The following is a 15,995-nucleotide window of genomic DNA, read 5'->3' as shown; positions in this document are numbered from 1 at the left end:
GAAACAGTCAAGGGAATTTTTATTAAACCTACAGAAACCCATTTACGGTCTCTACTGACCCACATGGACCACTGTAGGGGAACTCAACAAGCAGTGTACTCAACCAGTAGTCATTATCCTTATGATCTAGGACCATGTCAACCAGCATGGGTTGCATGGGTTCCATGTCAACCCAACATGAAAATCCAGGTGGTGAACAAGAATTAAGTTTGAATCCCTCAGGACACCACCTTTTGGCAAGCTGCCATATAAAAGGTATACCGACAAGCTGGCACTGCACTGCAGCTAGGAGAAAAAAAGAAGCTCCTTGCCCAGAAATAGGATAGAATGTGAATTTTCAAAACAGGACTATATAACCTCTCACCCCTTCCACCCTGATCATTACCCATGAAGTGACCCAAGTTGAGATGATCCCTTTCTGGGCATAGCTGTATTCACTGGCCTAACTGACTTAGTAAGTAAAAAGATGTTTCAGTCTTCAACATTTATCCACATACCAGATGCCTGTGGATGGTAGGGAGCATGAAAGGTCCCTCAAATATCCTGACTATCAAGCTCACTGTTGAGGGGCTTCTGAGATAAAAAGTACACCACTGTCAACTGCAAATGGCCCAGAAAGCCCAAAAGCATAACACAGATTAGTTTCACAAGCCAAAATTGTGTGGCCAGTCAGCCAACTGGACTAGAACAACAACACCGTAACCAGAAAAAGTATCAACAGCAGTGAAGCAGCACTGATACTTCTGAGTGGGAGGTCAAAGTTCTAATGTATTAAATCTGCCAAAAACAAGCAGGAGCCACATTCCATGAAATGTGGCTTCTTTTATTATGTGATAAGTAGGTCAATTTTTGGCAGAAGTCACAAGTATAGTATGCAATGCTACTCTCTGCATCAGAAATACACAGTCCTTAAGTCTACACCCAGTTTATGATAGCTGATGCGTTATCACATCTAATATGATGGGTGGATCCAGACAACAATGATGGCTCTGGGCAGTGCAGTCTCAATCAGAAGCTTGATTCCAGTGGGCTTCATTACAGAACAGGCCCTTATTGTGGGCATCTACATGAGTGATCCAGACAGTTTGATCAGCAGCTATAATTTGTTTCCATAGTTCACAGCTTCAAAGAGAGCTGTCTTTAATCTGCCAGTCTATAGTTTCCAAGTGGCAGACCAAATAGCTAGACCATTGGCAATAGGCCAAAGGGGCAGGAGAAATACAAGTTTCATGAAGAAAAGTACTGGCCAGAGCTATAAAAACAGCCTTGGGGCACCTGGGTGGCTCAATCAGTTGAGCATCTTGGTTTCGCTCAGGTTATGATCCCCGCATCAGACTCCACACTGAGCATGCAGCCTGCTTAAGATTTTCTCTCTCTCTCTCTCTCTCTCTCTCTCTCTCTCTCTCTGTGTGTGTGTGTGTGTGTGTCCCTCTCCCCAACTCATGCTCTCTAAAATTAAAAAATTAAAATTAAAAAAAAGAACAGCCTTGAGGGGCGCCTAGGTGGCGCAGTCGGTTAAGCGTCCGACTTCAGCCAGGTCACGATCTCGCGGTCCGTGAGTTCGAGCCCCGCGTCAGGCTCTGGGCTGATGGCTCGGAGCCTGGAGCCTGTTTCCGATTCTGTGTCTCCCTCTCTCTCTGCCCCTCCCCCGTTCATGCTCTGTCTCTCTCTGTCCCAAAAATAAATAAAAAATGTTAAAAAAAAAAAAAAAAAAAAAAAGAACAGCCTTGAGCTCTATCCACTGAACAATCACATCCACTATCAATCTGCATAGCTGGTACAGAGGCTGAGCAGCCCCAGGAAACAAGCAGACACAACGAGTTTCAGCTTGGCTGAACCACTGGTAAACTAGGCCTAGGTTTAAGGAAACCTCTATGAATTGAGGACCCCACTGAGGCGGTGGCTTTGCCTTAGACAGTGAAGTGGGGAATAAAGATTCCTCCAAAGGAAAGGCTGAGCCATAAGACATTATGCACCCCCATCCTCTCATCTCTCAAACAAACCAGTGAAAATTCTAACAACTTTGCTTTGTGCCCATAGAAGTTGCAAATTTGTCTCCTTTCACATTCAAGTGTAGGTGTACACAGGTCTATAAATGTTGTCTAAAAGGAGACAGAAACTTCTGCCCAGCCAGGACAAATCTTAGTACTAGTGGTTACATTGTGGGGAGTGGGAGGAGTCTGACTCTGAATCTAATAGACTAGTGAAAAAAATTCCCTCCACCAAAGAAGATACCTGAGGGTGGTTAAGAGTTAGCAACAACCAGAATGTTCAGACAGCTGTCTTTGATCCTACTTCCTGGTGCTCAGCCTGCAACCACCTCCCTAATTCTTCCTCATTAACAGGCAATAAAGTAGAGAACCACTTAACAATTTGGACAACATGTTCAACACCAATTCCCATAGACTTCTCTCAAATTCTGTTAACCAGCCCATGAGGCCCTCACCCTTCCTCTTCCAGAAAGCCATGTGTCTGTCGATATACCATCCTTGTTGCCAAAACTGTCAGAACAGTGAAAGATCTGGTATTTTTTACCCTACTTGCAAGCTAACAAGTTAGCCTGACAATTTCATTGATGCGGGCAGAAGACCTAGACTCCTGGGTTGGAGACAATGAACTTTATGACTCATGACAATATTCATAGCCAGAATATCACCATTTTCTTAGGCAGTCCCAGGCCCATTTCCCACAGTGCAACACAAAGTAGGCCAAGTCATACCTGCACACGCAACAGATTGCACTAGAGGAGGAACTCAGAGCCTAGACAACCCAAACCTTTCAAAATGCAAAGGGTATACATGCCTACCCTTCACTCCAGAGGGAGACACTATCTCTATCTTCCAAGGTAGCTCACTATACAAACATCCTTGAAAAGAGCAGAAACAAAAGCAGTCAATGTCTCTGATCACAAGACATACAGAAATCATGGAGAATTGTATCAGTGGATCCCAAAAAGGCCACCGTAGAGTTTAGCTATTAAGAGCCTAGCACAGTATCTGATACATACAAAGCAACAAACAGCTAGATACTAATGTTCTTATTCCTCCCCCATTAAACCTAAAATAAGAATGTTCAATTGTGTCTCCACTTCACTTTTATTACATGCCAAAGGATATAACTAAGATTTTATCTATATACATATGTGTGTATATATACGTATATATGTATGTGTACATATATATGTATGTGTATATATATGTAAATTACAAATTTATAATAAAATAAACTAAATTAAAAATAATTTTTTTTAAGTATGCTCCACACCCAACATGGGGCTCAAACTCCTGAGGTCAAGAGTCACATGCTCTACTGACCAATCCAGTCAGGCCTCCTCCTAAAATTATATATAAAAACACAAGTTCAGGGCACCTGGGTGGATGGCTCAGCTGGCTAAGCATCTGACTTCAACTCAAGTCATGATCTCACAGTTGCTGAGTTCAAGCCCCTCATTGGGGTCTGTGCTGACAGCTCAGAGCCTGGAACCTGCTTTGGATTCTGTGTCTCCCTCTCTCTCTCTGCCCCTCCCCCATTCATGCTCTCTCAAAAATAAATAAACATTTAAAATTTTTAAAAACTAATAAAAAATTTAAAAAAAACATAAGTTCAACCACTATTTTTCCCTTGGGAGAAAGAAGGCAGGGAGCCAGAAGGGCACAAGAAACAAAGCTTTCCTCTCATTAACATTATACTACTACTACAGCTCAATCATTAAAGAGTCCAGAGAACCAGGGTAACTATAGACGGAAAAAAAACAGGTGGCTGAAACCTAACTCTAAAACCATTAAGGTGCACAAAACCTGAAAAAAAATTTCTGCTTTTCTTTACCACAACTTGACATCTCATCCTTCCTACCTCAATTATTCCTCTATAACCACAAATAAGACAGGTACAATTATTCTGTTAATGTCATCAAACTGCTTCTTGAAATTATCTCAAACTCACCTTAAAGCCAATGACTAATGATTTAAAGGGGTCAACAATTTTGATTTGAAATTTAAATCTCTGCCTTAAAAAACAGTTTGAAAGTGAAACCATAATGAAGAAGAGTGATTGGGGCACCTGGCTGGCTCAGTCGGTGGAGCATGCAACTCTTGATCTCCAGGCCATGAGTTCAAGCCCCACACTGGGTATAGAAATTACTTAAAAAGAAAAAAAAAAAAAAAAATCTTTAAAAAAAAAAAAAAAAAAAGTGACTGACACATAATTCAATAACAGCATTCAAATTTCCAGAAGTTATTGACCTCAAGCCCTCTATTTTGCCACATTACCTTACTGAGCCCTCTATAAAAAGGAGAAAGCACCAGAAGGGAGGTGCTTTGTATTTCTCTATAAATGGGTCACTTTAAAGTTATAATCCTCAATTCGATAAAATAGGCTGATTTTCATTCTCTCAATGACAAATTTTATTATTCAAAATCATGTCAATAAATGGTAGATACTTAAAAATACAGCTGACCCTTGAAAACCACGTGTTTTAACTATATGGGTCCACTTATACCAGGATTTTTTTTTTCAATCCAGTACAGTACTGTGTATTTTCTCTTCCTTATGATTTTCCTAATAACATCTTCTCTAGCTTGCTTTATCGTAAAAATACAACATATAATACATAGAACATATAAAATGTGTTAACCGTTTATATTATCAATAAGGCTTCCAGTTTAAAGGCTATTAGCAATTAAATTTGGGGGGAGTCAAAATTACACGTGGATTTTCAACTGCATGGCAGGTTGGTGCCCCAAACCCCTGCATTGTTCAAGGGTCAACTATACATACAAACTTACAATTCTACTCTATTTGTACCATAACACCTAACATTCATAATATTCCGTCAAAATATATTCACTGAGTGCCTCTTATAGATATTGTAGGAAAAGAGACCAAGGCGGTTGTTCAAAGAGCTGACAGTCGCAGAAAAAAACAAATGATTACCAACAATCTGGCATAAGACTCAAAAGAAGAGAAACATACAAAAGATATACAACATATGTAAGACAAAATGATTAACCCTAAAACTGGGCAGAGGGTACTGATGTTATAAGCACAAGGCAGCCAATAGGTTTTAAGAGATAAATAGAAGTTTTCCAAAGGGCCACAAAAAATAAGGGTATAAAGGCACGGAGCCTTGGGGCACCTGGCTCAGTTGGTGGAGCATGCAACTCTTAATCTCAGGGTCATGAGATCATCCCCACAGTGGATGTAGAGTTCACTTGTGGGTCGTGGGTGGGGAGGATATGAAGCCATAAAACACATTCTACTGTGAGCATCAAATATATATAAAATACTCAATTTTCCTATGCCATAAAAATGCAACAGTACTTAAGACAACAAAATCAAAAAAGTCCCAAGAATGGATGTAACTTCTAAAGTCATCTAGATCAGTTGTTCCCAAGTGTAGATCTTGGATCATCAACATAACCTGGGAACCTGACTGAAACACAAATTTTCAAGCCCTACCTAGAATGCACTCAATCAGAAACTTGGGGTGGGATCCAACAACCTAAGGTTTAACAAGCCTTCCAGGTTATTCTTATGCAAATTCAAAGTCTGAGAATCAATGATTTAGATCAGGGTTTTTCAGCACCAAAGACATTTTAAGGTGGATAATTCTTCATTGTGAAGGGATGTCTTGTGCAGAATGTTTAGCAGCATTCCTGGCCTCTACCCACTAAATGCCAGGAGCACCCCCTAGATGTGACAATCAGAAATGTCTCTAGACATAGCCTAGTGTCCCCTGTGGGGAAATTATCCACAACTGAACACCACTAATCTAGATAAGGATCAGCAAACTTTCCTGTAAGGGGCAGGGTTAATATTTTAGGCTTTGCAGGCCAAGCAATCAACTACTCAACTTTGCTATTGAGGGCAAAAGTGGCCAGAGACAATATGTACACAGATATGCATGACAGCCTTTCAATAAAACTTTATTGACAAAATCAGGTGGTAGCTTGGCACTCAGGATGTAGTTTGCTGATCCCTAATCCAGATCAATTACCTAAATTATAACTGAATGTCTTCAACCCCAGCTGCTGGCAACTGATTGTCCTGACTCTATATGAATACCTAATCTAGTCCAGTCCTGTTTTCAGGTAGATATTGCTCTAGACAAATCTTCATTTCATAGACTGAGTAACTCAAACCGAGAAAGGATAAATGACTTGCTCAGAGAATCAGAGCCCAAACAACAACAAATGACAACAACAACAAAATAAACAGCAATAAACTAGAGCTCTAGTCTGCCTAAGTGCAATGTTCTAACAAATGCTTCCTACAGAGGTATATAACCATATAATGCTGTTTGTGAAGCATTCAAATATTCTAGCACTTTGCAGTTACTAAAACCTGGCAAGAATAGTATTGGTTTCACGTGGGAGGAGGGGAGTGAAATAACTTTATCTTAAAGGTCCGAATAGTAAATATTTTAGGCCTGTGGGCCATAATGTCTGACTCAACTAGTCACCTCTGTCACTGCAGCAAGAAAGCAGTCACAAACAATAAGTAAATAGCTATGGCTGTATTCCAATAAATCTTTATGTATAAAAACAGGCAGCCAACTTACAGGCTATAGTTTCCTGACCCCTGATCTACAAAGTTCATAAACCCAGTCTGGAAAACAACAGGCATCAACCCAACCCCGCTCAACAAATCTAAAGGCTTTTTATTCCATGCCTTCTGACCACCTGTAAACTTAGAGGCATGGCACTAGACTGGAATGAGTGCTAGTCTAGGAACAACCAAAGTGCCAGACCCACCCTCACTTCCGCCCTTCTGGCATGTCTATTATATGCCAGATACTATTAATTCATTTTGTATGTAAATTTTATCATTTGGAGAAATTTCTGAATGGTGGGTCTTGTTTTCCTCTAGAACTTCAAGCCATGTGACACATTAAGCTAGAAAATAAACACTCTAATGTGCACCTGGACAAAATCTTTATTTCAAACCAACCCATGAACTTGGACAAGTCACTTCCTTTTTCTGATCTCAATTTCCACAAAAGGAAAAATGAGACGCTGGAAATAGATGATCTCTGAAGTCTTCTGCAGACAACAAGCATATACTTTAAAATTGTCAAAAATGAAAATAACAAGGCACTTGGGTGTCTCAGTCAGTTAAGCATCCGACTCTTGATTTCAGCTCAGGTCGCGATCTCACAGTTGTGAGATCAAGCCCTGCTTTGGACTCAATGCCCGTGGAGCCTGCCTGAGATTCTCTCTCCCCTCTCTCTGCTCCTCCCCCATGCATGCTCTTTCTTCTCTCTCTCTCAAAATAAATAAATAAAAATTTAAAAATAAAATGAAAGTAACAACTAAAACTTAATGAACTCTTTCTACACTAGACATCTATTCTAATCACTTTACAAGCATTAACTCAGTTTTCATATGAGGAAACTGAGGCAGAAGTGTGAAGTGATTAGTCAAAGATCACAAGATAAGTGAGTTGCAGAGCTGTGATTTAAATCCAAACAATCTGACTTCAGAGTCCATGCTCTTAACTACTAAACTTTATTCTACATGCCAAAACCTTATTTTCCCAATGACCAACAATCCAAACACAAACACAACATGCTTTGTCTCTCTAATGAATAAAGAGGATAGTGGAGAAAAGAAAGGACAATAACAAGACTACTTTCTGCCACAGTACTCAATCTCCTGCCTAAGGCAACCTCCCAGGAAATACATATGATGTTCCACCGATACATAGTTTGGTCCCTAATCCACAACATCACAAAGGACACCTATCCATGTGGATTAATACCATTTCTACTTGCACAGTCTGGCATCTCCTTTTGTAGAAGATTCACAGCTTCATTTAAAAGGAAAAAGCATTATGAAGGGGCAGGAACTAATTTCAAGTGACTTACTGATAGTGTCATGGAAGAGTTCATGCTACCAAGAGAAGCTGACAGACAAATAAAAATTTAAAAGTCCATAGTGACAGTCCAGTATGAAAATGCATAAAGCAATTTAGGCAGCAAAGGTTTCACTAGTTTGAAAGACCAGAGAGGAAAATAAAAGCACAACTATGTCATCCAGGAAACAATTGAAAGTAACATCAAAATCAAAGCCAAATTAGAGAAGAAACAGACTCACTCTGTGACCACTGGAACTAGGTTCAGAAAACATATTTTCTTAGCATGGCAGATAAGGTTTTGCTTTCTTTTTTATGTTTATTTATTTTGAGAGGGAGCATCAGCATGCATAAGTGGAGGGAGGGGGGGAAGGGAGGAGAATCCCAAGCAGGCTCTATGCTATCAGTGCAGAGCCCCATGTGGGACCCAATCTCACAAACTGTGAGATCATGACCTGAGCAGAAATCAAGAATCAGACACTTAATGGACTAAGCCACCCAGGCATCCTGATAAGATTTGTTTCCTTAAAAAAATATATTACTATTATGAAAGTTGTTCCTTTTTTTTTCCTTGACTTGAGTGAAGCTATAATCTGCATCTCTATATTAGACAGTAACAGAAAAATATAAGTAGAAAAATATATGAAATCAACATGTGACACTAACCTAAGTAGCTATAGCACCCGTTTTGTTCCCCCCCCCAAAATTGTTATAAAAATGTATCTTAGAGGAAAAAGAAATTAGCACTGCATTAATTAAAAGGTTAAGCGGGAAAGGGAAAATTTTTTTTGTTCAGATAGACCTAAAATAAAACATAACTAACATTACTAAAATTATTTGATAGCAACAGCAATTCTATTTGGATAGCTCTTTTCACATCTGCAAGTAAACCAAATATATCTCAAAAGTCTGTTTGAGCAAATGATATTTGCTCTACACCTCAACCTTTAAAAAAAAAAAAAGGCAAAGAATTCTACAATTACAAAAAGAACAAGATCTGGAATTTTCACCTGAATGCATCTCTTTGTTATAAAAAAGACATTAAGGAAAAAAAGAAAACTGTCCTCATTTATTAATGCTGCCTGTTTTTAAACCCAGGAAATTCCTCTACATCTCCTCCTAGCTCTAGCCAGCCAAAACTGTAGGTGTACTACTCTATTCATTCCTTTACCAGTATCATACCATGCTAACACTATTTACATTTAAAATTGATTTTTTTTTTTTTGGACTATTCCAAATTCTAAACTCACTTGCCCAGAGTTGAATTTACAAATAATTCATTAAACATGATACTGCCATTCTCTCCATTCAAGCTTTTGGTGGTGAGCCACTATGGATAACAGTACGGCAGTTCCTCAAAAAAAATTAGAAATAGAAATGCCATATGATCCAGTAATTCTACTTCTGGATATATACCTATAGGAATCGAAAGGAAGGAGTCAAACAAATAATTGTACACCCATGTTCACAACAGCACTAATGATTCACAATAGTCAAAACATGGGGGAAAAAGTGTCCATTGACAAATAAATGGGTAAACAAAATATGGTTCAGCAGTCCCCCATAATCCACAAGGGTTATGTCCCAAGGACTCCCAATGGATGAATGAAACCAAAGACAGTACTAAACCCTATGTTTTTCCTATACATACATACCTATGAGAAAGTTTAATTTATAAATTCAGCATAGTAAGAGATTAATAACTATAACAGAATAATCTTAGCAATACTGTATACTGTAATGAAAGTTATCTGAATGTGGTCTCTCAAAATCTTACTGTACTCACCCTTCTTGATGATGTGATATGAAAAAATGCCTACATGATGAGATAAAGTGAGGTAAATGACCCAGGCATTGTGTGTAGTATTAGGCTACTACTGACCTTCTGATTACACATCAGGAGGATCATCTACTTCCAGACAACAGCTGACCAAGGGTAAGTGAAACCATGGAAAGCAAAACCACAGATGATGGAGGACTATTGTATATACATACAGTGGAACAGTAGTCAGCCTTTTTAAAAATGAAGGGAATTCTGACACTTACTACTAACTGGATGAACACTGGAAACCTCATGCTAAGTAAAATAAACCAGCTGCAAAAGGATAAATAGTGCAAGATTCCACTTATTAGGTACCTAGAAAACTCACATTCATAGACAGAAAATAGAATGGTGGTTGCCAGGGGATGGAGTTCAAAAAAAATGGGAAGTTACTGTTTAATGGTTAATGTCACAGTTTTGCAAGATAAAAAGATTTCTGGAGATGGATGGTGGTGATGGTTGCACAACAATGTGAATATATTTGATGCCACTGAACTGGACACTTAAAGTGGCAAATTAAGATGGCAAATTTTATGTTATGTGTATTTCACCACAATTTTTAAAAAATTTTAATTGAGGGGTACCTGGGTGGCTCAGTTGGTTGAGTGTCCAAATCTTGGTCTCAGCTGAGATCATGATCCCACGGTCATGGGATCAAACCTCCCCCTACTTGAGATTCTCCTCTCTCTCTCTCTCTCTCTCTCTCTCTCTCTCCCTCTGCCCCTCTCCCCTGCTCTCTCTAAAATAAAATAAATGTTAAAAAGTAAATGAAAATCCCGTACCTTTCTCAAAAAAGGAGAAAAAGGGGGGCAAACCAATTAGAAGACATTGAACTATAGAAAACAGGCTGATGGTTGCCAGTAAGGAAGATGGGTTAAATAGGTAATGGGGATTAAGGAGTACACCTGAGGGGCACCTGGGTGGCTCAGTCCATTAAGTGCCCGACTCTTGATTTTGGAGCTAATGGTTCTAGGATCGAGCCATGTTAGGCTCTGCGCTGACAGCGTTAGAGACTGCTTGACATTCTTTCTCTCCCTCTCTCTCATGTTCCAGACACTCAGGTACATGTGCTGCTCTCTAAATAAACAAACATTTTTTTAAAAAATCATGTCCCTTTCTACAAAGGCAGCATTGAGCTAAGTTACTATTAATTTCATGGTCATATGTTCACTTTTGGGTGGAGAAATTGATTTGCACAGTTACAGAAGAATCCAGCATCTTCCAAATGTCTACACTCCAAGACTTGAACTGCAATCTTTAAAATTACCCAGTTTCTGATAACTGGATCAATGCTAATTTTTTAAAGTTAATCCTATGAAAAGTTTATGTAATATAAAAAAAAAAAGGAAGAATAATTGATCTTAAAGCTAAGTCCACAAGAGCAAACTGATCTGGAATCATCATTTGTGAGAAGAATATGAGGTTCCTAAAAACGCAAAAGGCTAATGTGCTCAATATATATATAGTTTCTAAGTAATTTTTTATTCTACCAATAATGTTCCTACCTACTTGACAATTTAAAAGAAACCTTCATCATTTGGCAAACATGAGAATGCCATAGCTTTTTCCCATTTTGTAAACAACTGTTCACATCAGTGCCACTGGTTTGAAGAGAAAAACTTAGTAGAATATACTAATGTGATCAAAATTAAACCCCAAACGCTTGTCAGAAAATCTTACTCTGAGTACAAGAATCCTAAATTTCCTATTTTGGGCCAATATAAGGTTCATAGTAAGCACAATAACTGTCATAAATAATGAGAGAACAAGCAGCTACAAGTTGTCACAGGAAGTATAAAAAGTTTGGTGAAATCTCAACAAAGTTACACTTACCTTAAAGCTTTTAATGAGGTACACTACTCTAAATTGTCTAAATCCATTCCTACCAGAATATGCCAATTTTATTTTTTTAATGTTTATTTATTTATTCTGAGGCAGGGGGCAGGGAGAGGGGACGAGGAGAGCCAGCAGAGGGGCAGAGAGAGAGGGAGACAGAGAATCCCAAGCAGGCTCCAAGCTGTCAACACAGAGGCCACACGGGGGTTGATCTTATGAAGCATAAGATCGTGACCTGAGCCGAAATCAAGAGTCGGATGCCTAATCCACTGGGCCACCAAGGCACCCCAGAACATAACAATTTTATAACAGGATAAACTACTCCTAGAAATAGAGTCCTTTTTCATACAACCATATTCCACATTAGATAAAAGACTAGAGAATGAAAAAAAGAATTAAGAAAATAAAAGACTTAGGCAAAAAAAAAAAAAAAAAAAAAAAATCCTAGGCCATGCTAATCATACAAAACACCAAAATCTTGTGGTCAACTTTTATTTTCAGAACACTTCTTTCTGAGTTTGGAAGTTACAGTATAATCAAATACAGATACATCCATATTCCCAAAAAATCTGGTAACCGGGTAAGATAAAGAACAAACTCTGGAAATGACTATCACAATATTAAGTTGTAAAAATAAGGAAATTTTAAAAAATCAGAGAAAGAGGGAGAAGAGAAACCCAACAAAATCTCATTAAGAAAAAAATGCCACCTGCTGTGCTAGTGTTAAACCATGGTGTGCGATGACAGTATTATAAAATGAAAAGTCTATACATAACAGTAGTTTCTAAATTAATCCCAAAATGATTGGTTAAAAATATCTCACTACAATAATTTTTTCATCATACATCAAAAGGCAAAGATGGCGTTCACAGGATATTAGCTCTAAATCCAAGTCTTTCATGAGGTACAACTCTACTTTCAAAGGGCCTCCCTAAGATACTTATATATTAGTGTAACTACAGTTGGGCTAAGTAAAGGAATAACCTTTGCTTATCCTTTAAATTATTCCTGGAATTAAGACACCAACCAAACAATTCAAATCTGGAGGAGAGGGGAATCCGCAAATATGAATTGGTAATTTATTAAGCTTATGAATTCACTGCAAAGATACTATGGTATATGCTATTTGCCTCCTCCTTATCTTCATACCCTCCAAAGATTCCAACATGGCATCAAAGTCTCAAATGTTTATTTCTCCTTGAAAAAGACCATACCCTCACCATTACCTTCACCACCACCCCCTCCTCCTTTTTCTTACTCTCCTCAATACACCACACCCACACCACCACGCTCTCCACGCCCACACTCCGTACAGCACGCTCTCAAGTAACAACCCAAAACTCCTGACCCAAAATACCCCATACTTAAAAGCCCCACAGTGAATACTCCCAAATTCTACCTGTTCTCTACATAATACAGAAAACATTACACACAGTCCACACACATACTCTAAACTATTATTAACACCCCTCACCCTACAAATCCGTATATAACACCCAACCCAGCATATGAATTGCACGTTCCCGGATGGTTCACCTCCCCCCACCCCGACACGTTCCCGGATGGTACCACACACACACACACACACACACACACACACACACACGCCACACGCGCGCGCGCCACGTACCATACAAAAGCCCAAACCACACACCACTGCAGTGCTCAAACAAACCCTGAGAAGAGGCAACCCTTCTGGCACCAGGAACCCACGAAGTTGGAGGTGGAAGAGGAACAGGGCCAGATACTTCACCTGAAAATCCGCCAGGATCATCTCCCGGTCCATGTTGGACGCCATGGCGGCCGCCGAGTTCCGCGGCTCCGGGAGCGAAGCGCGCACCTGGCAGGGAAACGGCGCCTCCTGCGGCCGTCGCCGCCGCCGCCGCCGCCGCCGCCGGGCGCCGAGGGGCTGGCAGGCGAGCCGGCGGGCGGGCCGGCGAGCCGGCGGGCGGGGCAGCGCGGGAGGCTAGGCGCTCATGCACTCAGTAACCTTCAGGCGCCCGGGCCGCCAGCCTGAGCCCCTTGGAGCCCGCGCCGCAGTTGTCCTGACAGGGAGGCTGGTCTAGATGTCGGTCTGGTCTTCCTGTCGCTGGCCAGGATGAGGACAGGTTACGACAGCGCGCACCCGGCTCTCTTCAGCGGCCGTGAAACCGGCGGGGGCGGGGAAACCAGGCGAACGAGCAGGCGGGCGAACCCCACGGCCGCCTCCACCTCCTCCGCTTCCTCCCTGGCCGCCGCCTCCGCCCCTGGTTGGCCGGCGCCACAGCTGTCGCACATTTTGCCTGTCATCGAGGTCGCAAAGCACTGCTTTGCGGCTGCCACGTGACTGCTTTCCTGTCAAGCTCTGGGCGCGCGACTACCAGGCGGGGATCCGCGCGCCGCAGGCGGCGACGCCAACTAGCAACTGCGGGAGATTGAAGTCCCGCAACAGGTTATTCCGGTTTGGAATTAAGCAAAGGCCTCGGATACTGCCCCCCGCTGGCTGGGGCGGGGATGAGATTCTGAGCCTTACGAGGTTACATAGTTAAATAAATACACATCAAGCCCCACAAACCAATTCGACACTCTCACAACCCGTTTTACAAACAGCATTTCATAAATTTCATTTTCTCTAACAAAGTCTCACCAAAATACAATTTCATATACAGTCTTTTAGGCTCAACCTCACTGTCAAAACCTGCTTACACACTGTCACACTCAAACCCAAGTCCCCTGACACCTGCATCCTCAGATTCTCAGTAACACAGAAGTAACCAGACTCCCAAGATAGATATGGGGGAAACATGGAAGCTGAGAAAGGTGAGACTATCGACCCCAAGAAAAAGATGAGCATTTTTGTTAGTTATGAGAAATAAAACCTTTTCTATTCCTACAGCATAACATTTATTTTTTGGACCTGAGGCAACATCTTACAAATGGGGAAACCTTGAGTCCAGCTTTGAATAGTCAATTTAAAATAATTCCGTAAGTGAAGAACTTATATTAAAATACTTACCGATTACTAAAAGTTTCAGTTTATGGTCAGAAGTTGACAGGCTTTGAGACAAGAATACTCAAAGGCTATGTAATGAAGTGTGACCATTTGTAATTGTCATCATGGCTGTAGGAAAAGTGACAGTGGGATATGTTTGACTTGAGTAAATATCATCTTCTAGACTATGGTAGAGCATGACTTGCCTTGGAAAGTGCATAAAACCCTGAAAGAGTGAAGTAAGATTGCTGATTCTGTGCTGTAAAGTAGATACTAGTGAAATCACCATTTAGAACAAGGCCTAGCTCTTTGTATTCCCTGAACACAAAGAAGAGCACTATGGTGTTCTAAAGATCTAGGTTTATTCTGTGTTTCCCTTAAGTGAAAATAGTCTGGCCTACAACTCTCATGCAATAATCTGTATTTAGACCAGAATTAGCTAGATAAGGAATAGAACCCTCCATAGTCACATGAATTGAAACATCTTGTTTAATTGCCATCCCATTGGAAGTAATTTCAAAATAAAGCACAAATGTGAATCATGAGGTGAAACACAGAACCAGCAATTTAAGTGTGGCAATTCAGTTGTCCCATTCATATACCTCATTCTCAGCACAGGGTAGGTAAATAATTGTCTCTAGTTACATGGCCAAGAATAATGCAGCCCTGAAAAGTCGGAGGTTTTTCCTCTGTGATGGCATGTGTATATACTGCAGAACCCATTCAAATCCAGTGCTCGTCCCTTTCTCCCTCCCTTTTCTCCATCTGGGAATTAAAATGATGTGGTAGGGGCGCCTGGGTGGCGCAGTCGGTTAAGCGTCCGACTTCAGCCAGGTCACGATCTCGCGGTCCGTGAGTTCGAGCCCCGCGTCAGGCTCTGGGCTGATGGCTCGGAGCCTGGAGCCTGTTTCCGATTCTGTGTCTCCCTCTCTCTCTGCCCCTCCCCCGTTCATGCTCTGTCTCTCTCTGTCCCAAAAATAAATTTTAAAAATGTTGAAAAAATAAATAAATAAATAAATAAATAAATAAAATGATGTGGTAATGTAGAAAGATGGAAAGAATACCCTACACATTCAGGTATATGGGTTCTAGTACTGCCTTCCCAGCTAATTAGCTGGGAGAACTTGGATGGGTCACTTAGACTCTCTGACTTAATTTTCTGACATGACTGTTGCATGTGATAAGAAAACAATCATGAGAATGAATGGAAAATAAAATATTTTTACAAAATGAGCATAGATTTCACAGCATTACTAGGCTTCAGATCTAATTCTTCCCCTTAACAACAACAAAAAAAAATTCTCCAAGTCTCCATGTCTTTATGTCTAAAATGAGGCTTATAAAACTTATAGAGTAATTGTGGATATTGAGTGATATAATGCTTGTGAAAACTTTTCAGAAATTGTAAAGCTCTCCAAACATATTAGATGCTATTACTCTGTATACCAATTCCTAAATGTTTTTCTGAAGCCCACCTCTTTCATAAAACAGGCCAACAAGAATTCTTCTGCTTTC

General features: G+C 40.4%; 1 protein-coding gene across 3 annotated transcripts in view; it reads right to left on the bottom strand.

The window, feature by feature from the left end:
* Nucleotides 1-13,787, bottom strand: part of FAF1 (Fas associated factor 1) — a 532,153-nt gene extending 518,366 nt beyond the window's left edge. For 2 of the 3 annotated variants that reach the window (XR_009258134.1, XM_058717421.1), the window contains exon 1: nt 13,263-13,787. Coding sequence is in view for 2 of the 3 variants with exons in the window: in XM_058717421.1 (XP_058573404.1) it covers nt 13,263-13,307 (45 nt within the window). In the remaining variant the exon portion in view is untranslated. The remainder of the gene's footprint in view (nt 1-13,262) is intronic. The other variant, XM_058717422.1, reaches the window with a different exon arrangement.
* Nucleotides 13,788-15,995: the final 2,208 nt, after the last annotated feature.

The sequence above is a fragment of the Neofelis nebulosa genome, chromosome 2 (genome assembly GCF_028018385.1).
Source record: "Neofelis nebulosa isolate mNeoNeb1 chromosome 2, mNeoNeb1.pri, whole genome shotgun sequence".
Taxonomy (NCBI): Eukaryota; Metazoa; Chordata; class Mammalia; order Carnivora; family Felidae; genus Neofelis; species Neofelis nebulosa.
The sequence above is the reverse complement of the archived record's forward strand: the minus strand, read 5'-3'. Positions and strand labels throughout refer to the sequence as shown.